The 23,764-nt window shown below is 47.9% G+C and overlaps 1 protein-coding gene across 10 annotated transcripts in view; it reads left to right on the top strand.

Annotated features, from left to right (window-relative positions):
• Positions 1-23,764, top strand: part of LOC144785024 (uncharacterized) — a 409,707-nt gene that overhangs the window by 108,200 nt on the left and 277,743 nt on the right. For all 10 annotated transcript variants that reach the window (XR_013601741.1, XM_078664142.1, XM_078664148.1 and 7 more), the window contains exon 2: positions 3,599-3,688. Coding sequence is in view for 9 of the 10 variants with exons in the window: in XM_078664142.1 (XP_078520268.1) it covers positions 3,635-3,688 (54 nt within the window). In the remaining variant the exon portion in view is untranslated. The remainder of the gene's footprint in view (positions 1-3,598; positions 3,689-23,764) is intronic.

The following is a 23,764-nucleotide window of genomic DNA, read 5'->3' as shown; positions in this document are numbered from 1 at the left end:
ATCACGCACGCGCTACGTCGCGGCCAGAGCAGCGTCGCGGCCGGCGCTACTTTCAGGGCACTACTTTTTTTTAAAGTTATTTTTTTAAATGTATGTTTATTTTTTATTTTTTATAGCCTATGTCCATCTGCACACCCTGACAATTTCTACAATGTATCGGGTGTGTGGATTGGCGCTGTGGTTCCCGAGTTTACCTGGCTCAAAGGTGCATGTTCTCTCTTTATAATAGTAGTATAGAAGATGTACGGGCTTTCCACGTATATGTGTCTTTCTTTATTTCAGAAAATCATGAAAATTAATGACTTAGCTGTGGTTTTCGTTCTAATAGAAATGTAAGGTTTACTTTCCTCTGGTAGTAAGTATGCAGGATGTCCTTCTCTTATAATTCTCAAGGCTGCTCAGCCCCACTCTGCACTGTAGACATAACAAGCTATGGTATTTTCTTATGTTCCATGATGCATGAGCTCGCAGCCTCAATTAATTATTCACTGCCTTAGGCAATAGACTGTAACAGAAAGCAGGTGTTGCATTGATGCCCTAAAAACGAATAGTTTGATTGGCTATTACGTTTACAACATTGCTTCCACCTAATATCATGTCTTGAAATGCGTGTGCCTTTTGTTTCTGAACATTGTAAAATCACGTGCTATTTGGAGAGGAGCCAGACTTTTAGATTGTTCGGTTTTAGATCAGATTTTTTTACATCTATGCTGTCGTCTGTAATCAAACTACATTTTGTAATAAACAAACGAGCTGATAACTTTAAGAATCTTGGCCCAGATGCATGAAAGGAAAATCTGGTCGCAAAGGGGCAGATTCTCAGAATGTGCACAGATTAATTTCAGGGGTGCAACAGGGTGTCCTTTGGACACCCCTGCACCCATGTAATTGCATTCTCAATTTGCGATTCGCTAATTGCGAATCGCAAATTGAGAATGTCTTCCCATTCATTCCTATGGGCCTCTAGACCCATAGGAATGAATGGGGAGGTATTCCTTAATTGCGACTCGCAATTTGCGAGTCGCAATTAAGGAATATTAAGAAATCGCAATTTTTTTAGCGATTTCTTCATGCATAGCATTTTGCTATTCCTTATTAGCGAATCCTTATTTTTCGCTAATAAGGAATCGCAAAATGGATGCTTGATGCATCTGGGGGCTTGTCATGTGCAATTTATAGATAGTCTTGGGCTGAGTCTTTGAGATACCCAGATAATCCTGTTTCCGATAACAACGCATCAATATCTATGACTAAAGTGGTGACTTGGGACCATGACACCTGTATTTTTATTCCAAATTCATGGGTCATGTTTGCATAATTATAGACTGAAGCTGGAGGTTACATTCTTGAACAATCCATGAGAGCTATTTTGACATGGTCGGCTCTGTGTCAAGATATGTTGGCTACTACTTGGCAATCTCTCTATTCTTGATTTATTTTTTCTGTAATATCCTTTAAAATTATATGACAAGGTTCTCTAGACAGGGTTTTATTATTATTCATGATGCCCAAAGAATCTAGAGATAGTTTTGAGATATAAAAAACCAAGACTTATCCTTACTTAAAAGGTTATTGTTATAATCTTGATATGAGTTCCCTAGTGGTACCTTCCATACCACCTCCCCTGCCTTGCCCTTTAGAACCTGACAAGAGGGTTCAGGTTAGAATTTTTTTTTTTTTTTATGTTGGTGTTTTCACTGTAATTTTGAGGAGAGCGGATGATCGGAATAAAGGTCACTCTTACCTGCTCTGGAGTGTTCTATTTTTCTTTTAACTTCAACACTGGCGACGAGGATGGGATTTCAACAGTTATGCATAGTGACACCCAGTTGTTTAATATTGCTAACAAGTGTTATTGCTTTCCTTTGTATCTTATTAGTCTTTATTCAGAATTCTACCAACTTTTGTATCTGTAACTTTTAATGTGCTTGTTACCAATAAGATATTTCCTCTTCTTGCCGAGATTACCTACGTAGAACTCTATGTTGCTATCCTTGCAACTAACTCCTCAGCTCAAAATCCTTTAGTCTTTCTCATTTGAGTGCAAGTGATTAGAGTTAGAGAGCTAACCATTTCACCCTGTGAGGAGCTTCATCTGTCAATTTCCCCCTTTCCTACATCCAAATGTCTAAGTACCAGAGTCATTAGCCTACAATAATGAAGTGCCCCCGTGCCCATCAATGGATGAACCTCAACTTCATCTGCTAAAAGGAAGTTCATGTTGGTCAGCACCGAGGAACCCAGAGTGCTTCGTTATGAAAGGCTTTCTGCTTTATCTGCAAAGGATTTTGACTCTCCTCTCTCATTCATCCTTATATCAAGAATGAGCAAAATAACTCTTTCATCTGCCTGTCTCATTGCACTATCTCACCACCACGTGACATCTGCCTTTGCAGATGCCTTCTGCCAGGCTGATGGTGCTGTGGAGGCTGCCAGCCCAAAATAATGGTGAATTCCCAGAAGGGCATGGCTATTCAAGTCTCCCCATTGTTTGTCTAAAAAGAGCTGACCACATCACACCAGCACTGAAATCTCTCCAGTGGCTACAGGTCAAGTGGAAGGTTGAGCTCAAAGCTCTGTGCCTCATACACACATAGGGGCTCATTAGGATTGCGTTTTTTCCGCATCCTCCGGGCCGGCGGAAGCCACCGCTGGCCCGGAGGATGCGGAAAAACCGCAGCGGACCCACCAAAGACCCACCGCCACATTAGGATGGCTGGTGGGTCCTGGTTTCCGTCCGCAGCTTTTCCGCCGCGGTTGGCTTACAACCGCGGCGGAAAAGCTGTAATATGGTGACGGTGTCTCTCAGACACCGTCCACCATATTAGGATGCACAGAAAGAAATGCTTTTACACGGCGGATATTCCGCCGTGTAAAAGCATACGGTGCTTCACTACGGGGCCCGTTGCGGGCCCCCTGGGTGAAGGGGGGTGGGGGGTGCACATGGGGGGTACCTATGGTACCCCCCTGCATATGTATGCAGCAAGCGGCAGGCACCGCGCGGTGCCTGCTGCTTGCTGCATACATATGCAATGTATGCTTTTTTAACATTGCGGCGGGTGCAGCTTGAAGCTGCACCTGCCGCAATGTTAAATATCCAGGATGTGACCGCCAGGGTGGCGGTCACATCCTAATTTGCACGGAGGGACCGCCGCAGCCCATGCGGACGGTCCCTCCTACTCTAGGGTGGCGGACGGACGCAAGTCCGTCCACCATCTTAATGAGCCCCTTAGTGCCAGGCTACGCCTCAGATTACCATCTGCCTCCCACAGCTGCATGTTGCTCCTCCCACATACACGCTGCTCCTTCACCTATAGACGGACTTCAGCAAATAATGCAAAATTGTGAGGACTGTGTTTTTCCCACAAGCATATGATCTAGGTACTGATTCAATCTTCCACCACTTAGGTTGCTGTAGTACAGTTTACTGTTGCAAATCGATTCCCCATTTTACCTCCTTTTAGTTCTGTAGTGATAGCACTTTCCAGGAAGAATAAATAAAAACATAATAAAATGCAGTGGAGTATACATACTATCTTCTGGAGATTTTGCTTCCACTGAATAATTGAGTTTCCATGCTTTGTTCAATATATTTCAGGGGAAACTGCTGATTGGATACAGAGTCGATGTGCGGATGATGAACATGAAGCCGTTCATTAAGCGAGAGACCAAGCCACCTCCTTGCAGAGTGAGTACTAATCCAAACATTACCCTGAGACCAAGCTGCATCCTTGCAGAGTGAGTACTAATCCAAACATTACCCTGAGACCAAGCCGCATCCTTGCAGAGTGAGTACTAATCCAAACATTACCCTGAGACCAAGCCGCATCCTTGCAGAGTGAGTACTAATCCAAACATTACCCTGAGACCAAGCCGCATCCTTGCAGAGTGAGTACTAATCCAAACATTACCCTGAGACCAAGCCGCATCCTTGCAGAGTGAGTACTAATCCAAACATTACCCTGAGACCAAGCCACCTCCTTGCAGAGTGAGTACTAATCCAAACATTACCCTGAGACCAAGCCACCTCCTTGCAGAGTGAGTACTAATCCAAACATTACCCTGAGACCAAGCCGCATCCTTGCAGAGTGAGTACTAATCCAAACATTACCCTGAGACCAAGCCGCATCCTTGCAGAGTGAGTACTAATCCACATATTACCCTGAGACCAAGCTGCATCCTTGCGCGGTGAGTACTAATCCACACATTACCCCGACAATCGGGCTCCCTCATTGAAGAGAACTTGTCCACATATTACCCCGAGACCAAGTTGCATCCAGGCACAGTGAGTACTAATCATCATGTTACACTGAGACCATGGTGTCATATGAATACTTTTGTTCCACGCGTTACCCTGAGGTCAAGCTACTTGTTTTGACAGTGAGTACTAATCCACACATTACCCCGACACCAAACTGCCTCGTTGAAGAGTGCCGATCCACACATTACCCTGAGATCAAGCTCTTCTTTGCAGAGGGAGTACAAATCCACACATTACCCTGAGACCAAGCCACTACTTTGCAGAATGAGTACTAATCCACACATTACCTCGACACCAAACTGCCTCGTTGGAGAGTACCGAGCCACACATTACCCTGAGATGAAGCTCTTCCTTGCAGAGGGAGTACTAATCCACACATTACACTGAGACTAAGCCACTACTTTGCAGAATGAGTACTAATCCACACATTACTCCGACACCAAACTGCCTCGTTGAAGAGTACCGATCCACACATTACCCTGAGATCAAGCTCTTCCTTGCAGAGGGAGTACTAATCCACACATTACCCTGAGACCAGGCCACCGATTTGCAGAATGAGTACTAATTCACACTTTAGCTTGAAACTAAGCAGTTTTATCAAAAAGTACTGATGCACACGTTTCTCCTGAGACCAAGCAGCCTTACTGAAGAGTACCTTATCCACACATCACCCTGAGATCAGGCTGCTGCCTTGCACAGTGAGTACCCTGAATCCAAGATACTTCCTTGCATGGTGAGTACTGATACACACATTACACTAAGACCAAGCCGCTCCCTTACATAGTGAGTACTAATCCACACATTACCCTGAAACTAAGCCACCTCCTTGCAGGGTGAGTACTAATCCACACATTATCCTGCGATGAAGATGCCTCATTGAAGAGTGAGTGTTAATCCAAGTATTACCCTAAGAGTAGGATTCCTCGTTGAAGAGTTAGTACTAATCCACACATTACTCTGAAGTCAAGCTGCTTCTTTGCACAGTGAATATTATGACTTCATGGTGAGTACTAATCCACACATTTACCATGAGCCCAAGCATCCTCATTAAAGAGTGCTTACTGATCCATACTACTGAGATACTGAGATCAGGCTGCTTCCTTGAACCGTGAGCACCCTGACACCAAGCAGCCTCACTGCATGGTGAGTACTAATCCACACAATTTCTATTTTCTTTCTCTGTCACTATTATGTTCACCATTGTTTATCTTTAGAGTCCTAGAAAACTTATTTTTTCTCACACCAAGTGAAGGTGTACTTGTTTTATTGATATAATCGTCTGACTTAATTTTAGAATCGGAAATATATCAGGAGAGAAGAATGCCTCAAATATGGATCTGTGTTTAAAAAGCATAAGAAACACCTGTTAAGAACACTTTGAGCTTCCCCTGCTTTATTTGCTCAATCAAACAGCAGCAGTAGAGAACTAAAAATATTTCTCCAAGAAGAGGCTTGGGAGGACGGCAGTGTTTTAACACGAGACCTTCACCTGATACCTCATAATATCAGTCATTTCCTGCCACTCTGATCCCCTTTCCAGATGTTCCCACTGTGGCTAAACTCGGCATGGTAAGGACTCCTAAGACCAGAACTCTTCACACTCTCTAGTCAAGGGCACCTTCAACACCAGATCTTCTGAACCACCATAGAGAAGAGAACACCTCACAGTGCAACTCTCCTAGGTGGGAAACCAGATGTACAGTAACTTCTAGTTTACTGTCAACCTCCCTGTTTCCCTAACTTTACAACACCACCTGTCAAAGCGTCTACTGCCATCCTTTGTCATAATTTCTTGAGCGGCATGCCACTCGCCATGGTGTCTCCATTTTTGTTACACCAGTAAAACAAATTGGTGATTCTGTGACAAGACACGTTGGCAAGAATTAGGCTTATTTAAAGGCTCTTTAACCAGAGCCATCTGGGCAGGTGGTTCAGCCTATAGTTCGCTGAAAGCCAAATCACCTGTCCGCTCGGCTACTCTTATAAATATACTCGTGGATTTCCCAAGAAAGGATGACTTCCCCTCTTGCAAAAGTGCCCACTGCTATTGACTGTGATTCCATTGGAAGGGGCATCAAAGGGGTAACCACTTCCGCCTTTCATTTCATTTCATTTCATTATAATCTTTATTTCGATACACAGTATCATAAAAGTTAGAAGAAGAGAACAACACAAATGTTGTAAGGAGACATTGCATCATTGCACAATCCTGGGTGGATATAAATACGAGCATAGATAATCATAAGGGGAAGTAATCAATCATCATTTAAAAAAATGCATAAATAGTTTAAAAAGGCACAATACAATCATTATCTTAAAAAAAATATATACATCAATTTTTAACATTCTAAAGTAGTTTATACAAAAATATATTGGATCTCATGAAAATTTCAGAATTTTTCACCAGCTTTTTTCCTAAGAAAATACACTGCTAGCAGGAACCTACTTATGGCAAAAACAAAGACCTGGCGCGTGTCGGATTTTAGGATTCTTTCTGCTAATCTGCACAATCGCACACCAATATTTACACAGAGGGGTTTGATCCATCTTTTCCCTGGAATTGTGTAGGCAGGGCAAGTAAATAAAACATGCACAATGTCCTCCCTAACTTCCTCACTGCACATCGTGCATTTGTCATTGCTATCTTTAGTTCACTTTGCTAAACAACTTTTTAACATTAGTACTCCATATCTAAACTTTAGATATAATGTTTTAGCCAAAGGTGGATTTACTTCATTTAGAAAAGTTTCAAAGTTTGGGCCTACTTTGAACGAAAGAAATTCTTTAGTCAAGGAACCATTTGTTATGTCATTGGTTCTATGATCGTCCATGTAAACCCAAAAGGTTACTTTTAAAATCTTCTAGGACCAAGGCGATAATGCAGATGGATTACTCCAAAAGTGTAATAATCCAACCCTCTCTAACCATGTTCTAATATGTTTGAACCATGTAATGCAATTGGAGACATCTAGATCTTTTATCTCCACTAGAGCTTCTCTATATCCTAATGTAATATATCAGTGGCTTGTCACACAATTGATGTCTCCCTGAAGGGGATGGCCTACCAATCGCAAAGTGGGAGCTTTTCTTGTGGAACAGCAAAGCCATGGGAGCTTGGCAGTTGGTAGCCAAGATCCGTGGAGCATAGATCTGATAACGGTTACGGTTAGAAACCATATTGCTTGTGTCCCATATATGCAGTCACAATTTAGAGCAGTGGGAATCCAGTAGGTACAGATCTGCTATCAGTAGCAACAGAGTTATCTTCGACTCACCAAACTCAGTGTCAAAACGAGCAGCGTGGAATGAATCGGGAGTGTCCAGGCTCATGATCATTGTTAGAAATGGGGGTCTCTAGTTGGCAGAGGTAGGTACCTTTGTCAAAATATGGACCCTTATTTCTAGTCAGGATAAGGGAGTTACCCTCCTAAAATAACCCCTGCTCACCCCCTTGGTAGCTTGGCATGAGCAGTCAGGCTGATCTTAGAGGCAGTGTGTAAAGCATTTGTACATAACCAACAGTAATACAGTGCAAGCACTACAAAAGGACACCACACCAGTTTAGAAAAATATTCAATATTTTTATATACTTAGGACAAGACCAAAAATGATAAAAATCCACAATACAGCCCTTAGAAATCTTCAGTTATCAAAGTAACCTTGAAATATAGTCCCTTGAAGTCAATAGCTCCGTCCGGGGCTATCATGGAGTTGTGAACAAACAAATCCAAACACTTCTGGCTGACCGCGGCATTGCGGGCCAGCTACGGTGTCAGGAAGACCCGCAAAACAGTACCTTTAGAAGTGCAGGGCATCGGCGACCTCTCGCGTTAGCAGGCGTCAGTTCCAGAGGTCGGTGCAAGAGGCGTCAGGCCCTTGAAGTCACAGCATTGCAGATTGAACTCTTTGCGATTGTAGTCAGGAGTGCTGGTGCCGGCAGGGGCCGGGTGCAGGCTGCGGTGCGAAGTGGAGCGGTGCAACGTGCGATGCCCTCAGGTTGCGGTGCGAGCAGCGGCTCAGTGGCAGTATCAGAGGGCATTGTCGGTGAGACCAGGGTCGGGGTGCGAAATTATGCTGTGCTCGTTGAGGTGCTGGCAGGTCACAGTGCAAGCAGCGTTGTTGTCGTTGCTGAAGCGCGATCGTTGGCTGACGAACTGGAGTCAATGGCGCCAGCGTCGGTAGGCCAAGGCTACAGGGCGGGATGAGGGTGGTGCGTTGCGTAACTTTACGAGCGGTGCCCTCGAATCACTGTGCAAGCAGTGGCGTCGATTTCGGCATGGAGCGTCATCGTCGCAGATACCAAGGCTGAGTCGTGAATCGAGGCGGAGTTTGGGGACCACAGGTCGCTGTGCAAGCAGCTGCTCCATGGGGGCATCAGAAGGCATCGTTGGTGAGACCAGGTACGGCGTTGCGGCGGTGCCCTCTGCAGTGCCATCAGGATACGTAGTCCGCTGAGGCGTCATAGAGGGACATTCCATCTGTCCCCAGGAGTAAGGGCCCTGCACGTACTCTTAGGGTGTTGAACGTAAATGCCAGATCCATGGTAAAACATCATCAGGCCATCCACGATCTCATTAAGGATGAGTCCCCGGACATATTTGCCATCACTGAAACTTGGCTTCAGGATGCGGATGTGGCCATTATCAACTTAGCCTGCCCCCCTGAGTATTCTATCTACACTCTGAACCGGCCAACTAGAGGAGGTGGTATTGCTCTTATAGTTAGGTCCTGTTTTACCTGTAATTGGAATGGCCTCAACATCGATGGCTGTGAAAGTGCCTCTTTTAAGATCCAAATCAGCCCCCAGTTTACTTTCTCTGGGATGGTGGTTTACCGCCCTCCGGGGAGTGATGTAGTGTTCAGAGACGCCTTTTCAGACGCTGTCAGCGCATTAGCCATGGGCTGTGCTAATTTTTCCATCATGGGCGACCTGAACCTCCATTTCGACATTCACACTACCCCGGCGGTGAAAAGTATCTTAGCTGATTTAGAAGCTCTCCAGCTCTTCCAACAGGTATCACAACCTACCCATGTAGGAGGCCACATTTTGGACCCCTTCTTTACTAATCTGACTGAGGCCAGTATTGTATCCATCTCTCCATTAGGGTGGTCGGACCATTTTCTTGTGTCCATCCGGTATTCTTTGCCAGAGACCCCCTCTACTCCAACGTTTAGGCGGGTTGCCAAGCGTCATTGGAATAAAATCAGGATGGAAGACCTGCACCGGCTTCTGCAGGAAGTGCCGTTGAGCCCGCTGGATGACGTGGAAGCGGGCTACGATCAGTTTTGTAGATGGACTACTAGGGCGCTGGATTCTCTGATTCCCATCGTCTCGTGTAAATTGAGCACTAGAGATCCGAGCCCCTGGTATGACGGGGCACTGCGTGCCCTGAAGGGGAGTTGTAGACGGGCGGAGAGAGCCTGGCGGAAGACGTATGATGCTGATACGAAAGTCGCGTACGCTGCTTCCGTCAAGACCTATCATCGAGCTATTTGTAAAACTTGTGCGGCGTTTTATGCATTGGAATTCCGCAATAGCTCGAACCCTTCCAAGACTATATTTAAAGCCGTTAAAGATCTTTTGGCGAAAAGAACCACCTCCCTGGCAGTTGGTTCCATCTCCCACTGTGAGGCACTGGCTTCCTTCTTTCTGGAGAAGGTTCGAGTTATTTATCAGGCTTTTCCGGGCATTGGGCCCGACCCGGGAACTCAAGATGGTATTCAAGGACACACTACATTGCATTCCTTTCCTCCGTTACTTCCGGAGGGATTTAACAAACTTGCCTTGCAGATCAAGTCTGGCTCTCCCTCGGATCCAGTAAGATCAGCTCTTTTTAGAGACCAGTCTTTTCTGGGTCGATCCGCGGTGTGCTCCTTGATTAACCTTTCGCTGACCTCGGGTGTGGTTCCGATCAAATGGAAGCAGGCGGTGGTTTCTCCAATCTTGAAGAAGCCTTCGATGGATCCTGTGACACCCGAGAGCTCCTGACCGATTTCATTAATCCCTTGGCCGGCGAAGGTGGCAGAGGCTCATGTTAACTTGGCCCTGTCAGAACATCTCGCTCGGGCCGATGTCCTCGATCCCACGCAGAATGGCTTCCGTGCTGGGCACAGCACGGAAACGGCTCTTCTTGCGATGGTGGAACACCTGCGTACGGTGCTGGATGCTGGTCAGACGGCGGCGCTGGTATTATTAGACCTCAGCGCCGCCTTTGACACTGTCTCTCACAGCATTCTGTTGCACCGGTTGGAGGAGATTGGTGTTGGGGGACAGGCCCTGCAGTGGTTCCGCTCCTTCCTCGACGATCGTTCCTTTTGCGTGGCCATCCCTCCCTTTCAGTCCAAACTCCATCCTCTGGCCATGGGGGTTCCGCAGGGATCCTCGCTGAGTCCCACGTTATTTAATCTATTCATGAGACCGCTGGCTGAGGTCGCAAGGCAGTGGGGCCTAATTATGGTCTCGTATGCCGACGATACTCAGCTGGCGGTTACCCTCAGCGGGGATGCGGAGGTTGATGCCCCCAGGTTTCAGAATGGACTGAAGGCGGTGGCCAGCTGGATGACGGCGCACTGTCTCCAGCTTAACGCATCAAAGACCGAAGTTATTGTCGGAAAGAGAGCGGAGCTTTGGGGGGACAGCTGGTGGCCCTCGGAATTGGGACCATCCCCTACTCCGGTCTCAGAATTAAAAAACTTGGGAGTCTGGCTGGATAGTAGCCTTAACTTTGTTGCCCATACCAAAAAAACCGCGGCCTGTTGTTTCGGCGTTCTCCGGGGCCTAAGACCGGTCCTTAAATTCTTCGATGCCCCGACCAGGCAGCTGGTGATTCAGGCAACGGTAATCTCCCGGCTTGATAACGCCAGCTCTCTCCTGGTGGGGGCTAACCAGGCAGAAATTACCCGTCTGCAGCGGGTTCAAAACGCTGCAGCTAGAGCAATAGTAGGCCTGCCAAGATGCTGCTCCGTCTCCAATGTTCTTCGCTCCCTGCACTGGTTGCCGGTGAAGATGAGGATTCATTTTAAGGTTTTGTGTTTGGCTTTTAAAATCCTGAAAGGCATCGCCCCTCAGATCCTGTCTGATCTCCTGTCCTTTTATGTCCCGGCACGCTCTCTCCGATCTTTGGGCCAGGCTCTGGCCGTGGCCCCTCGTTTTAAGTTGTGTCGTGCCGGTGGCCGATCCTTCCGTGTGAAGGCTGCGGCTATCTGGAACTCCCTTCCGGTTGAGATTCGTATGCTAGAGGATCTTTCACATTTTCGGAAAGCCATCAAAACTTTTTTATTCTAATCTCCCTGTAGTCGTTTCTTCCCTGCTTTTCTGTTGGTAGTGTTATGTTTTACCTTGTCGGGCGCCAGGACGCTCCTTCGCTGGAGCAGCTGTGCGCCTAATAAAAAATATTAACATAACATAACATAACATAACATGCCTTTGGATTGCTTTTTTGCTGTTGCCGCCCAAAACACACCGTGTCCAGTTGCTGAGGGTAGAAGAACTTGAAGTCTTTGGTGTTCCTGAAACTTCTTGAACAGGGGACATGCTCTACCTCAAGCCCTTGGAGAAACTCACAAGAATAGAATGCAGATTGTTTAGTCCAGTCCTTTTACTGCCCAAGGCAGAAGCAGCCACTGCAGGCCAACACAGCAAAGCACTCAGCAAAGTGTTAGTTCCTCCTTTCAGCTTCTCCAGCTCTTCCTCTTGGCAGTTTTCTTGGTCAAAGAGTTCTAAAGTTTAGGGGTTTGGGCTCCACTTTTTATCACCCAAAATCCTTTGTCCTCTCAGACAGAGAGTGTCTGTGCCCAGCCGGAACCAGTTCTGCCCTCTCTGGTGTAGCTTCCTGGCAGGCAGTGGAAACAGCATTATCAGGGGCAGAGCAGGCTGGATATAGGGGATCTGACCATGGAGGAGAAGACGTTACGGCTATGCTGGTACTGAGCTCAACGTAGGGCGGGGGTGTTGCATCCCTATGCGCCTGAAATTCCGCTGGGTATGATTACAGCATTGCCACATGGGGGGGACTGGTAGCCACTGTTGGACTGGAAACAGGCAGGGATCCAGGTTCTTGGGGACCTATATGAGAATGGAGAGTTACTGCCTTATCAAGCATTAAAGGAGAGGTACGATCTGCACAGAGGAGGGTTCCTATTGCATGCTGCGCTGGTTTCTGCGCTCCGCAAGCACTGGAAGGGAGGTCTGATCGAACCCAAGACGACGATGGCATGCCAATATGTGGTAATGATTCAGAAAAGGGGGTGGTGATGAACAGAGTGTCTGAATTAAGCAGACCACTCTTACCCAGTCCAAAGATCAGGGCTTGATCCATCACCGTTATTTAGCTCACTGCCCCATCCCAGCTCAGAACCTGGCTATATGCAAATTAGTCTGTCCCTGGCCCAGTGCATCATGGGAACAGGGCAGACCAAACTACCAAGCCAATTCTTCACCAGAAAGGAGACAAGCTTCCGGGGACCGGTTTCTGCCATTTCAGGCGTCGTCGGCCCGGCTTGCTTGAATCCTGATGGAGCAGTGAGCAAGGGACTCATGTCTGAGTATACCCTTCCACGCTTATGGTGGACAAAATGATTCAGAAAAGGGGGTGGTGATGAACAGAGTGTCTGAATTAAGCAGACCACTCTTACCCAGTCCAAAGATCAGGGCTTGATCCATCACCGTTATTTAGCTCACTGCCCCATCCCAGCTCAGAACCTGGCTATATGCAAATTAGTCTGTCCCTGGCCCAGTGCATCATGGGAACAGGGCAGACCAAACTACCAAGCCAATTCTTCACCAGAAAGGAGACAAGCTTCCGGGGACCGGTTTCTGCCATTTCAGGCGTCGTCGGCCCGGCTTGCTTGAATCCTGATGGAGCAGTGAGCAAGGGACTCGTGTCTGAGTATACCCTTCCACGCTTATGGTGGACAAAATGATTCAGAAAAGGGGGTGGTGATGAACAGAGTGTCTGAATTAAGCAGACCACTCTCACCCAGTCCAAAGATCAGGGCTTGATCCATCACCGTTATTTAGCTCACTGCCCCATCCCAGCTCAGAACCTGGCTATATGCAAATTAGTCTGTCCCTGGCCCAGTGCATCATGGGAACAGGGCAGACCAAACTACCAAGCCAATTCTTCACCAGAAAGGAGACAAGCTTCCGGGGACCGGTTTCTGCCATTTCAGGCGTCGTCGGCCCGGCTTGCTTGAATCCTGATAGAGCAGTGAGCAAGGGACTCATGTCTGAGTATACCCTTCCACGCTTATGGTGGACAAAATGATTCAGAAAAGGGGGTGGTGATGAACAGAGTGTCTGAATTAAGCAGACCACTCTTACCCAGTCCAAAGATCAGGGCTTGATCCATCACCGTTATTTAGCTCACTGCTCCATCCCAGCTCAGAACCTGGCTATATGCAAATTAGTCTGTCCCTGGCCCAGTGCATCATGGGAACAGGGCAGACCAAACTACCAAGCCAATTCTTCACCAGAAAGGAGACAAGCTTCCGGGGACCGGTTTCTGCCATTTCAGGCGTCGTCGGCCCGGCTTGCTTGAATCCTGATGGAGCAGTGAGCAAGGGACTCATGTCTGAGTATACCCTTCCACGCTTATGGTGGACAAAATGATTCAGAAAAGGGGGTGGTGATGAACAGAGTGTCTGAATTAAGCAGACCACTCTTACCCAGTCCAAAGATCAGGGCTTGATCCATCACCGTTATTTAGCTCACTGCCCCATCCCAGCTCAGAACCTGGCTATATGCAAATTAGTCTGTCCCTGGCCCAGTGCATCATGGGAACAGGGCAGACCAAACTACCAAGCCAATTCTTCACCAGAAAGGAGACAAGCTTCCGGGGACCGGTTTCTGCCATTTCAGGCGTCGTCGGGCCGGCTTGCTTGAATCCTGATAGAGCAGTGAGCAAGGGACTCATGTCTGAGTATACCCTTCCACGCTTATGGTGGACAAAATGATTCAGAAAAGGGGGTGGTGATGAACAGAGTTTCTGAATTAAGCAGACCACTCTTACCCAGTCCAAAGATCAGGGCTTGATCCATCACTGTTATTTAGCTCACTGCCCCATCCCAGCTCAGAACCTGGCTATATGCAAATTAGTCTGTCCCTGGCCCAGTGCATCATGGGAACAGGGCAGACCAAACTACCAAGCCAATTCTTCACCAGAAAGGAGACAAGCTTCCGGGGACCGGTTTCTGCCATTTCAGGCGTCGTCGGCCCGGCTTGCTTGAATCCTGATGGAGCAGTGAGCAAGGGACTCATGTCTGAGTATACCCTTCCACGCTTATGGTGGACAAAATGATTCAGAAAAGGGGGTGGTGATGAACAGAGTGTCTGAATTAAGCAGACCACTCTTACCCAGTCCAAAGATCAGGGCTTGATCCATCACCGTTATTTAGCTCACTGCCCCATCCCAGCTCAGAACCTGGCTATATGCAAATTAGTCTGTCCCTGGCCCAGTGCATCATGGGAACAGGGCAGACCAAACTACCAAGCCAATTCTTCACCAGAAAGGAGACAAGCTTCCGGGGACCGGTTTCTGCCATTTCAGGCGTCGTCGGCCCGGCTTGCTTGAATCCTGATGGAGCAGTGAGCAAGGGACTCATGTCTGAGTATACCCTTCCACGCTTATGGTGGACAAAATGATTCAGAAAAGGGGGTGGTGATGAACAGAGTGTCTGAATTAAGCAGACCACTCTTACCCAGTCCAAAGATCATTTTGTCCACCATAAACGTGGAAGGGTATACTCAGATGTGAGTCCCTTGCTCATTGCACCATCAGGATTCAAGCAAGCCGGGCCGACGACGCCTGAAATGGCAGAAACCGGTCCCCGGAAGCTTGTTTCCTTCCCAGTACAAGAATTGGCTTGGTAGTTTGGTTTGCCCTGTTCCCATCATGCACTGGGACAGGAACAGACTAATTTGCATGTAGCCAAGTTCTGAGATGGGATGGTGCAGTGAGCTAAAAAACGGTGATGGATCAAGCCCTGATCTTTGGACTGGGTAAGAGTGGTCTGCTTAATTCAGGCACTCTGTTCATCACCACCCCCTTTTCTGAATCATTTTTTCCACCATAAGCGTGGAAGGGTATACTCAGATGTGAGTCCCTTGCTCATTGCACCATCAGGATTCAAGCAAGCCGGGCCGACGACGCCTGAAATGGCAGAAACCGGTCCCCGGAAGCTTGTTTCCTTCCCAGTACAAGAATTGGCTTGGTAGTTTGGTTTGCCCTGTTCCCATCATGCACTGCGACAGGAACAGACTAATTTGCATATAGCCAAGTTCTGAGCTGGGATGGTGCAGTGAGCTAAAAAACGGTGATGGATCAAGCCCTGATCTTTGGACTGGGTAAGAGTGGTCTGCTTAATTCAGGCACTCTGTTCATCACCACCCCCTTTTCTGAATCATTTTGTCCACCATAAGCGTGGAAGGGTATACTCAGATGTGAGTCCCTTGCTCATTGCACCATCAGGATTCAAGCAAGCCGGGCCGACGACGCCTGAAATGGCAGAAACCGGTCCCCGGAAGCTTGTCTCCTTTCTGGTGAAGAATTGGCTTGGTAGTTTGGTCTGCCCTGTTCCCATCATCCACTGGGACAGGAACAGACTAATTTGCATATAGCCAAGTTCTGAGCTGGGATGGTGCAGTGAGCTAAAAAACGGTGATGGATCAAGCCCTGATCTTTGGACTGGGTAAGAGTGGTCTGCTTAATTCAGGCACTCTGTTCATCACCACCCCCTTTTCTGAATCATTTTGTCCACCATAAGCGTGGAAGGGTATACTCAGATGTGAGTCCCTTGCTCATTGCACCATCAGGATTCAAGCAAGCCGGGCCGACGACGCCTGAAATGGCAGAAACCGGTCCCCGGAAGCTTGTTTCCTTCCCAGTACAAGAATTGGCTTGGTAGTTTGGTTTGCCCTGTTCCCATCATGCACTGGGACAGGAACAGACTAATTTGCATATAGCCAAGTTCTGAGCTGGGATGGTGCAGTGAGCTAAAAAACGGTGATGGATCAAGCCCTGATCTTTGGACTGGGTAAGAGTGGTCTGCTTAATTCAGGCACTCTGTTCATCACCACCCCCTTTTCTGAATCATTTTGTCCACCATAAGCGTGGAAGGGTATACTCAGATGTGAGTCCCTTGCTCATTGCACCATCAGGATTCAAGCAAGCCGGGCCGACGACGCCTGAAATGGCAGAAACCGGTCCCCGGAAGCTTGTTTCCTTCCCAGTACAAGAATTGGCTTGGTAGTTTGGTTTGCCCTGTTCCCATCATGCACTGGGACAGGAACAGACTAATTTGCATATAGCCAAGTTCTGAGCTGGGATGGTGCAGTGAGCTAAAAAACGGTGATGGATCAAGCCCTGATCTTTGGACTGGGTAAGAGTGGTCTGCTTAATTCAGGCACTCTGTTCATCACCACCCCCTTTTCTGAATCATTTTGTCCACCATAAGCGTGGAAGGGTATACTCAGATGTGAGTCCCTTGCTCATTGCACCATCAGGATTCAAGCAAGCCGGGCCGACGACGCCTGAAATGGCAGAAACCGGTCCCCGGAAGCTTGTTTCCTTCCCAGTACAAGAATTGGCTTGGTAGTTTGGTTTGCCCTGTTCCCATCATGCACTGGGACAGGAACAGACTAATTTGCATATAGCCAAGTTCTGAGCTGGGATGGTGCAGTGAGCTAAAAAACGGTGATGGATCAAGCCCTGATCTTTGGACTGGGTAAGAGTGGTCTGCTTAATTCAGGCACTCTGTTCATCACCACCCCCTTTTCTGAATCATTTTGTCCACCATAAGCGTGGAAGGGTATACTCAGATGTGAGTCCCTTGCTCATTGCACCATCAGGATTCAAGCAAGCCGGGCCGACGACGCCTGAAATGGCAGAAACCGGTCCCCGGAAGCTTGTTTCCTTCCCAGTACAAGAATTGGCTTGGTAGTTTGGTTTGCCCTGTTCCCATCATGCACTGGGACAGGAACAGACTAATTTGCATATAGCCAAGTTCTGAGCTGGGATGGTGCAGTGAGCTAAAAAACGGTGATGGATCAAGCCCTGATCTTTGGACTGGGTAAGAGTGGTCTGCTTAATTCAGGCACTCTGTTCATCACCACCCCCTTTTCTGAATCATTTTGTCCACCATAAGCGTGGAAGGGTATACTCAGATGTGAGTCCCTTGCTCATTGCACCATCAGGATTCAAGCAAGCCGGGCCGACGACGCCTGAAATGGCAGAAACCGGTCCCCGGAAGCTTGTTTCCTTCCCAGTACAAGAATTGACTTGGTAGTTTGGTTTGCCCTGTTCCCATCATGCACTGGGACAGGAACAGACTAATTTGCATATAGCCAAGTTCTGAGCTGGGATGGTGCAGTGAGCTAAAAAACGGTGATGGATCAAGCCCTGATCTTTGGACTGGGTAAGAGTGGTCTGCTTAATTCAGGCACTCTGTTCATCACCACCCCCTTTTCTGAATCATTTTGTCCACCATAAGCGTGGAAGGGTATACTCAGATGTGAGTCCCTTGCTCATTGCACCATCAGGATTCAAGCAATCCGGGCCGACGACGCCTGAAATGGCAGAAACCGGTCCCCGGAAGCTTGTTTCCTTCCCAGTACAAGAATTGGCTTGGTAGTTTGGTTTGCCCTGTTCCCATCATGCACTGGGACAGGAACAGACTAATTTGCATATAGCCAAGTTCTGAGCTGGGATGGTGCAGTGAGCTAAAAAACGGTGATGGATCAAGCCCTGATCTTTGGACTGGGTAAGAGTAGTCTGCTTAATTCAGGCACTCTGTTCATCACCACCCCCTTTTCTGAATCATTTTGTCCACCATAAGCGTGGAAGAGTATACTCAGATGTGAGTCCCTTGCTCATTGCACCATCAGGATTCAAGCAAGCCGGGCCGACGACGCCTGAAATGGCAGAAACCGGTCCCCAGAAGCTTGTTTCCTTCCCAGTACAAGAATTGGCTTGGTAGTTTGGTTTGCCCTGTTCCCATCATGCACTGGGACAGGAACAGACTAATTTGCATATAGCCAAGTTCTGAGCTGGGATGGTGCAGTGAGCTAAAAAACGGTGATGGATCAAGCCCTGATCTTTGGACTGGGTAAAAGTGGTCTGCTTAATTCAGGCACTCTGTTCATCACCACCCCCTTTTCTGAATCATTTTGTCCACCATAAGCGTGGAAGGGTATACTCAGATGTGAGTCCCTTGCTCATTGCACCATCAGGATTCAAGCAAGCCGGGCCGACGACGCCTGAAATGGCAGAAACCGGTCCCCGGAAGCTTGTTTCCTTCCCAGTACAAGAATTGACTTGGTAGTTTGGTTTGCCCTGTTCCCATCATGCACTGAGACAGGAACAGACTAATTTGCATATAGCCAAGTTCTGAGCTGGGATGGTGCAGTGAGCTAAAAAACGGTGATGGATCAAGCCCTGATCTTTGGACTGGGTAAGAGTGGTCTGCTTAATTCAGGCACTCTGTTCATCACCACCCCCTTTTCTGAATCATTTTGTCCACCATAAGCGTGGAAGGGTATACTCAGATGTGAGTCCCTTGCTCATTGCACCATCAGGATTCAAGCAAGCCGGGCCGACGACGCCTGAAATGGCAGAAACCGGTCCCCGGAAGCTTGTTTCCTTCCCAGTACAAGAATTGGCTTGGTAGTTTGGTTTGCCCTGTTCCCATCATGCACTGGGACAGGAACAGACTAATTTGCATATAGCCAAGTTCTGAGCTGGGATGGTGCAGTGAGCTAAAAAACGGTGATTGATCAAGCCCTGATCTTTGGACTGGGTAAGAGTGGTCTGCTTAATTCAGGCACTCTGTTCATCACCACCCCCTTTTCTGAATCATTTTGTCCACCATAAGCGTGGAAGGGTATACTCAGATGTGAGTCCCTTGCTCATTGCACCATCAGGATTCAAGCAAGCCGGGCCGACGACGCCTGAAATGGCAGAAACCGGTCCTCGGAAGCTTGTTTCCTTCCCAGTACAAGAATTGGCTTGGTAGTTTGGTTTGCCCTGTTCCCATCATGCACTGGGACAGGAACAGACTAATTTGCATATAGCCAAGTTCTGAGCTGGGATGGTGCAGTGAGCTAAAAAACGGTGATGGATCAAGCCCTGATCTTTGGACTGGGTAAGAGTGGTCTGCTTAATTCAGGCACTCTGTTCATCACCACCCCCTTTTCTGAATCATTTTGTCCACCATAAGCGTGGAAGGGTATACTCAGATGTGAGTCCCTTGCTCATTGCACCATCAGGATTCAAGCAAGCCGGGCCGACGACACCTGAAATGGCAGAAACCGGTCCCCGGAAGCTTGTTTCCTTCCCAGTACAAGAATTGGCTTGGTAGTTTGGTTTGCCCTGTTCTCATCATGCACTGGGACAGGAACAGACTAATTTGCATATAGCCAAGTTCTGAGCTGGGATGGTGCAGTGAGCTAAAAAACGGTGATGGATCAAGCCCTGATCTTTGGACTGGGTAAGAGTGGTCTGCTTAATTCAGGCACTCTGTTCATCACCACCCCCTTTTCTGAATCATTTTGTCCACCATAAGCGTGGAAGGGTATACTCAGATGTGAGTCCCTTGCTCATTGCACCATCAGGATTCAAGCAAGCCGGGCCGACGACGCCTGAAATGGCAGAAACCGGTCCCCGGAAGCTTGTTTCCTTCCCAGTACAAGAATTGGCTTGGTAGTTTGGTTTGCCCTGTTCCCATCATGCACTGGGACAGGAACAGACTAATTTGCATATAGCCAAGTTCTGAGCTGGGATGGTGCAGTGAACTAAAAAACGGTGATGGATCAAGCCCTGATCTTTGGACTGGGTAAGAGTGGTCTGCTTACTTCAGGCACTCTGTTCATCACCACCCCCTTTTCTGAATCATTTTGTCCACCATAAGCGTGGAAGGGTATACTCAGATGTGAGTCCCTTGCTCATTGCACCATCAGGATTCAAGCAAGCCGGGCCGACGACGCCTGAAATGGCAGAAACCGGTCCCCGGAAGCTTGTTTCCTTCCCAGTACAAGAATTGGCTTGGTAGTTTGGTTTGCCATGTTCCCATCATGCACTGGGACAGGAACAGACTAATTTGCATATAGCCAAGTTCTGAGCTGGGATGGTGCAGTGAGCTAAAAAACGGTGATGGATCAAGCCCTGATCTTTGGACTGGGTAAGAGTGGTCTGCTTAATTCAGACACTCTGTTCATCACCACCCCCTTTTCTGAATCAATATGTGGTAATGGCGGCAGGGACGTTCAAGGCGGTGACCTGCCTATACTCCAGAATGCTACATGAGGGACTGGAACCATTGGTCGCACTGAGGTCGAAATGGGAAACGGCCATGGGGAAAGCTATACCGGAGGAAGCAGGGGGACAAATAATGCGCAGGGCATGGAAGAGCACAAGGAATGCAAGGTTCCAACTAGTGCATTTCTTTATATTACATAGAGCATACTTAACTCTGGGTAAGATCAGGAAATATTTCCAGGACGAGAACACAGCATGCCCTCGGTGCGCGAGCGAAGGGGCGGAGTTGGAACACATGTTATGGGGGTGTCCTACTCTGGAATTCCCCCCCCCCAGAACTGGCCGCCCAATCTTTGCCGGGGCCCTTCCGTAAACAACTGAGACCTGGCTTTTCCGGGAGGCCTACTCGTAGATCTTGGACTTGGTGCTAAAAGACTCCTGTGTCTGTTTGTCTGTTCACTTTTTATGTTTGGCGCCTTGATGCCCTTGGGCTAAGTAGCGCCTTATAAGACCTATTTCATTCATTCATTCATTCCTATGCTGGAAGCATACTGGGAGGACGTAGGGGAGGTATTAGAAGGGGTCACGGATAGACACGTAACTTTTGACATGGCAACTTGCATATTGCATTGGTTTCCACACACTTCCAAGACTAAGGTGACAAGCAAATTCATTGATATGGGACTGATACTAGCCAAGAGAGAAATCACGGGACACTGGAAATCTAGGGATGGTTCTAGTAGCGTGAGATGGAGAGCTGAGTTCCAGAAGTGGGCACACAGTAAGAGTACCGTTAGATACCAGCAAGCGCGGCGCTCAAACAACGAAAAGGCACTAGAAACCGCGCACGCATGGGAGGCGTTAGTGCAGTCCTTGGCTGATCATTGCATAAAGGGGGGTCAAGCGGAGAGGGCTGAGCAGGGAGAGTCCACCTCACAAGGCTAATACGGATCGCATTAGTTAGCAGCACCAATTTGCACCGAATCTAACAGTTTGCCTGTAGCAACACACACTGGGGGGGAGGGTGAAGGGAGGGGGATGTTAAGATTGTGACTATTTTGGGAAAGTTGCGGTTGGGGGGACAAGAAGGGTATCAAGACTGGACAGATATAGCACGGGTTATGTCGGACTCACCTAACAAATAGCTGAGGACCCCTAATAATGGGTTGAAGAGGATTATGAGTTAGGATGGAGTACGTTGATGATGTATACCAAGAGAATTGTACCCTTCATGTATAAATCGAATAACATTTGTTTAAAAAAAAATCATGGACACACCAGGCCCATTCAGGTGAAAGTCAATCTCCTCCCTCTACTCTAAATGCAGCCCAGGTCTATTCAGCCCTTTCCTGATCCACCTAGACTATCTGAGGCTACTGCTCCTCCCCAGCCCCTGCCATCCCAAAGCAAGACAGTCCATCCACAATCCCAGCAGAGCCCTACTGGATGGCTGAGCAAGAAAATACCTACTTTCTAAAAGTGGTATTTTCGAACACAGAATGTAAAAATCACCTTCACTAAAAGATGCATCTTTAGATTCTGAGTTCAAGCATAATAAACTTTATTTTTCTACCTAGTTCCCTGGGCCAGTTATGCTTATAAGATGTTATAAACAAACTCCCCATTATGTCCTATGGGACCAGGTAGCCTTGCAATAGGGAAAAACGAAATTGGCAGTAATTTACTATCTGGACATGCCACACCATCAGGGCATGTCCTACCTTTCACATACACTGCACCCTGCCCAAAGGTTCCTTGGGACTGCCTTAGAGGTGACTGACATGTAAGAAAAGGGAAGGTTAGGGCCTGGCAAGTGGGTGCCCTTGCCAAGTCGACATGGCAGTTACAAACTGCGCGCAGACTCTGCAGTGGCAGGTCTGAATTACCTTTTCAGGGCTACTCATGTGGGTGGCACAATCAGTGCTGCAGGTCCAGTAGTAGCATTTGATTTACAGGCCCTGGCACACTCAGTGCTCTTTACCAGGGACTTTACTGGGTCTGATTGAACCCAAGACGACGATGGCATGCCAATATGTGGTAATGGCGGCAGGGACGTTCAAGGCGGTGACCTGCCTATACTCCTGAATGCTACATGAGGGACTGGAACCATTGGTCGCACTGAGGTCGAAATGGGAAATGGCCATGGGGAAAGCTATACCGGAGGAAGCATGGGGACAAATAATACGCAGGGCATGGAAGAGCACAAGGAATGCAAGGTTCCAACTAGTGCATTTCTTTATATTACATAGAGCATACTTAACACCAGGTAAGATCAGGAAATATTTCCAGGTTGAGAACGCAGCATGCCCTCGGTGCGCGAGCGAAGGGGCGGAGTTGGAACACATGTTATGGGGGTGTCCTACTCTGGAATTCCCCCCCACCCCCCAGAACTGGCCGCCCAATATTTGCCGGGGCCCTTCCGTAAACAACTGAAAACCTGGCTTTTCCGTGAGGCCTACTCGTAGATCTTGGACTTGGTGCTAAAAGACTCCTGTGTCTGTTTGTCTGTCCACTTTTTATGTTTGGTGCCTTGATGCCCTTGGGCTAAGTAGCGCCTTATAAGACCTATTTCATTAATTCATTCATTCCTACGCTGGAAGCATACTGGGAGGACGTAGGGGAGGTATTAGAAGGGGTCACGGATAGACACGTAACTTTTGACATGGCAACTTGCATATTGCATTGGTTTCCACACACTTCCAAGACTAAGGTCACAAGCAATTTCATTGATATGGGACTGATACTAGCCAAGAGAGAAATCACTGGACACTGGAAATCTAGGGATGGTCCTAGTAGCGTGAGATGGAGAGCTGAGTTCCAGAAGTGGGCACACAGTGAGAGTACCGTTAGATACCAGCAAGCGCGGCGCTCAAACAACGAAAAGGCACTAGAAACCGCGCACACATGGGAGGCGTTAGTGCAGTCCTTGGCTGATCATTGCATAAAGGGGGGTCAAGCGGAGAGGGCTGAGCAGGGAGAGTCCACCTCACAAGGCTGATACAGATCGCATTAGTTAGCAGCACCAATTTGCCCCGAATCTAACAGTTTGCCTGTAGTAACACACACAGGGGGGGAGGGGGAAGGGAGGGGGATGTTAAGATTGTGACTATTTTGGGAAAGTTGCGTTTGGGGGGACAAGAAGGGTATCAAGACTGGACAGATATAGCACGGGTTATGTCGGATTCGCCTAACAAATAGCTGAGGACCCCTAATAATGGGTTGAAGAGGATTATGAGTGAGGATGGAGTAAGTT

This window comes from Lissotriton helveticus, chromosome 10, assembly GCF_964261635.1.
Source record: "Lissotriton helveticus chromosome 10, aLisHel1.1, whole genome shotgun sequence".
Lineage (NCBI taxonomy): Eukaryota > Metazoa > Chordata > Amphibia > Caudata > Salamandridae > Lissotriton > Lissotriton helveticus.
The sequence above is the reverse complement of the archived record's forward strand: the minus strand, read 5'-3'. Positions and strand labels throughout refer to the sequence as shown.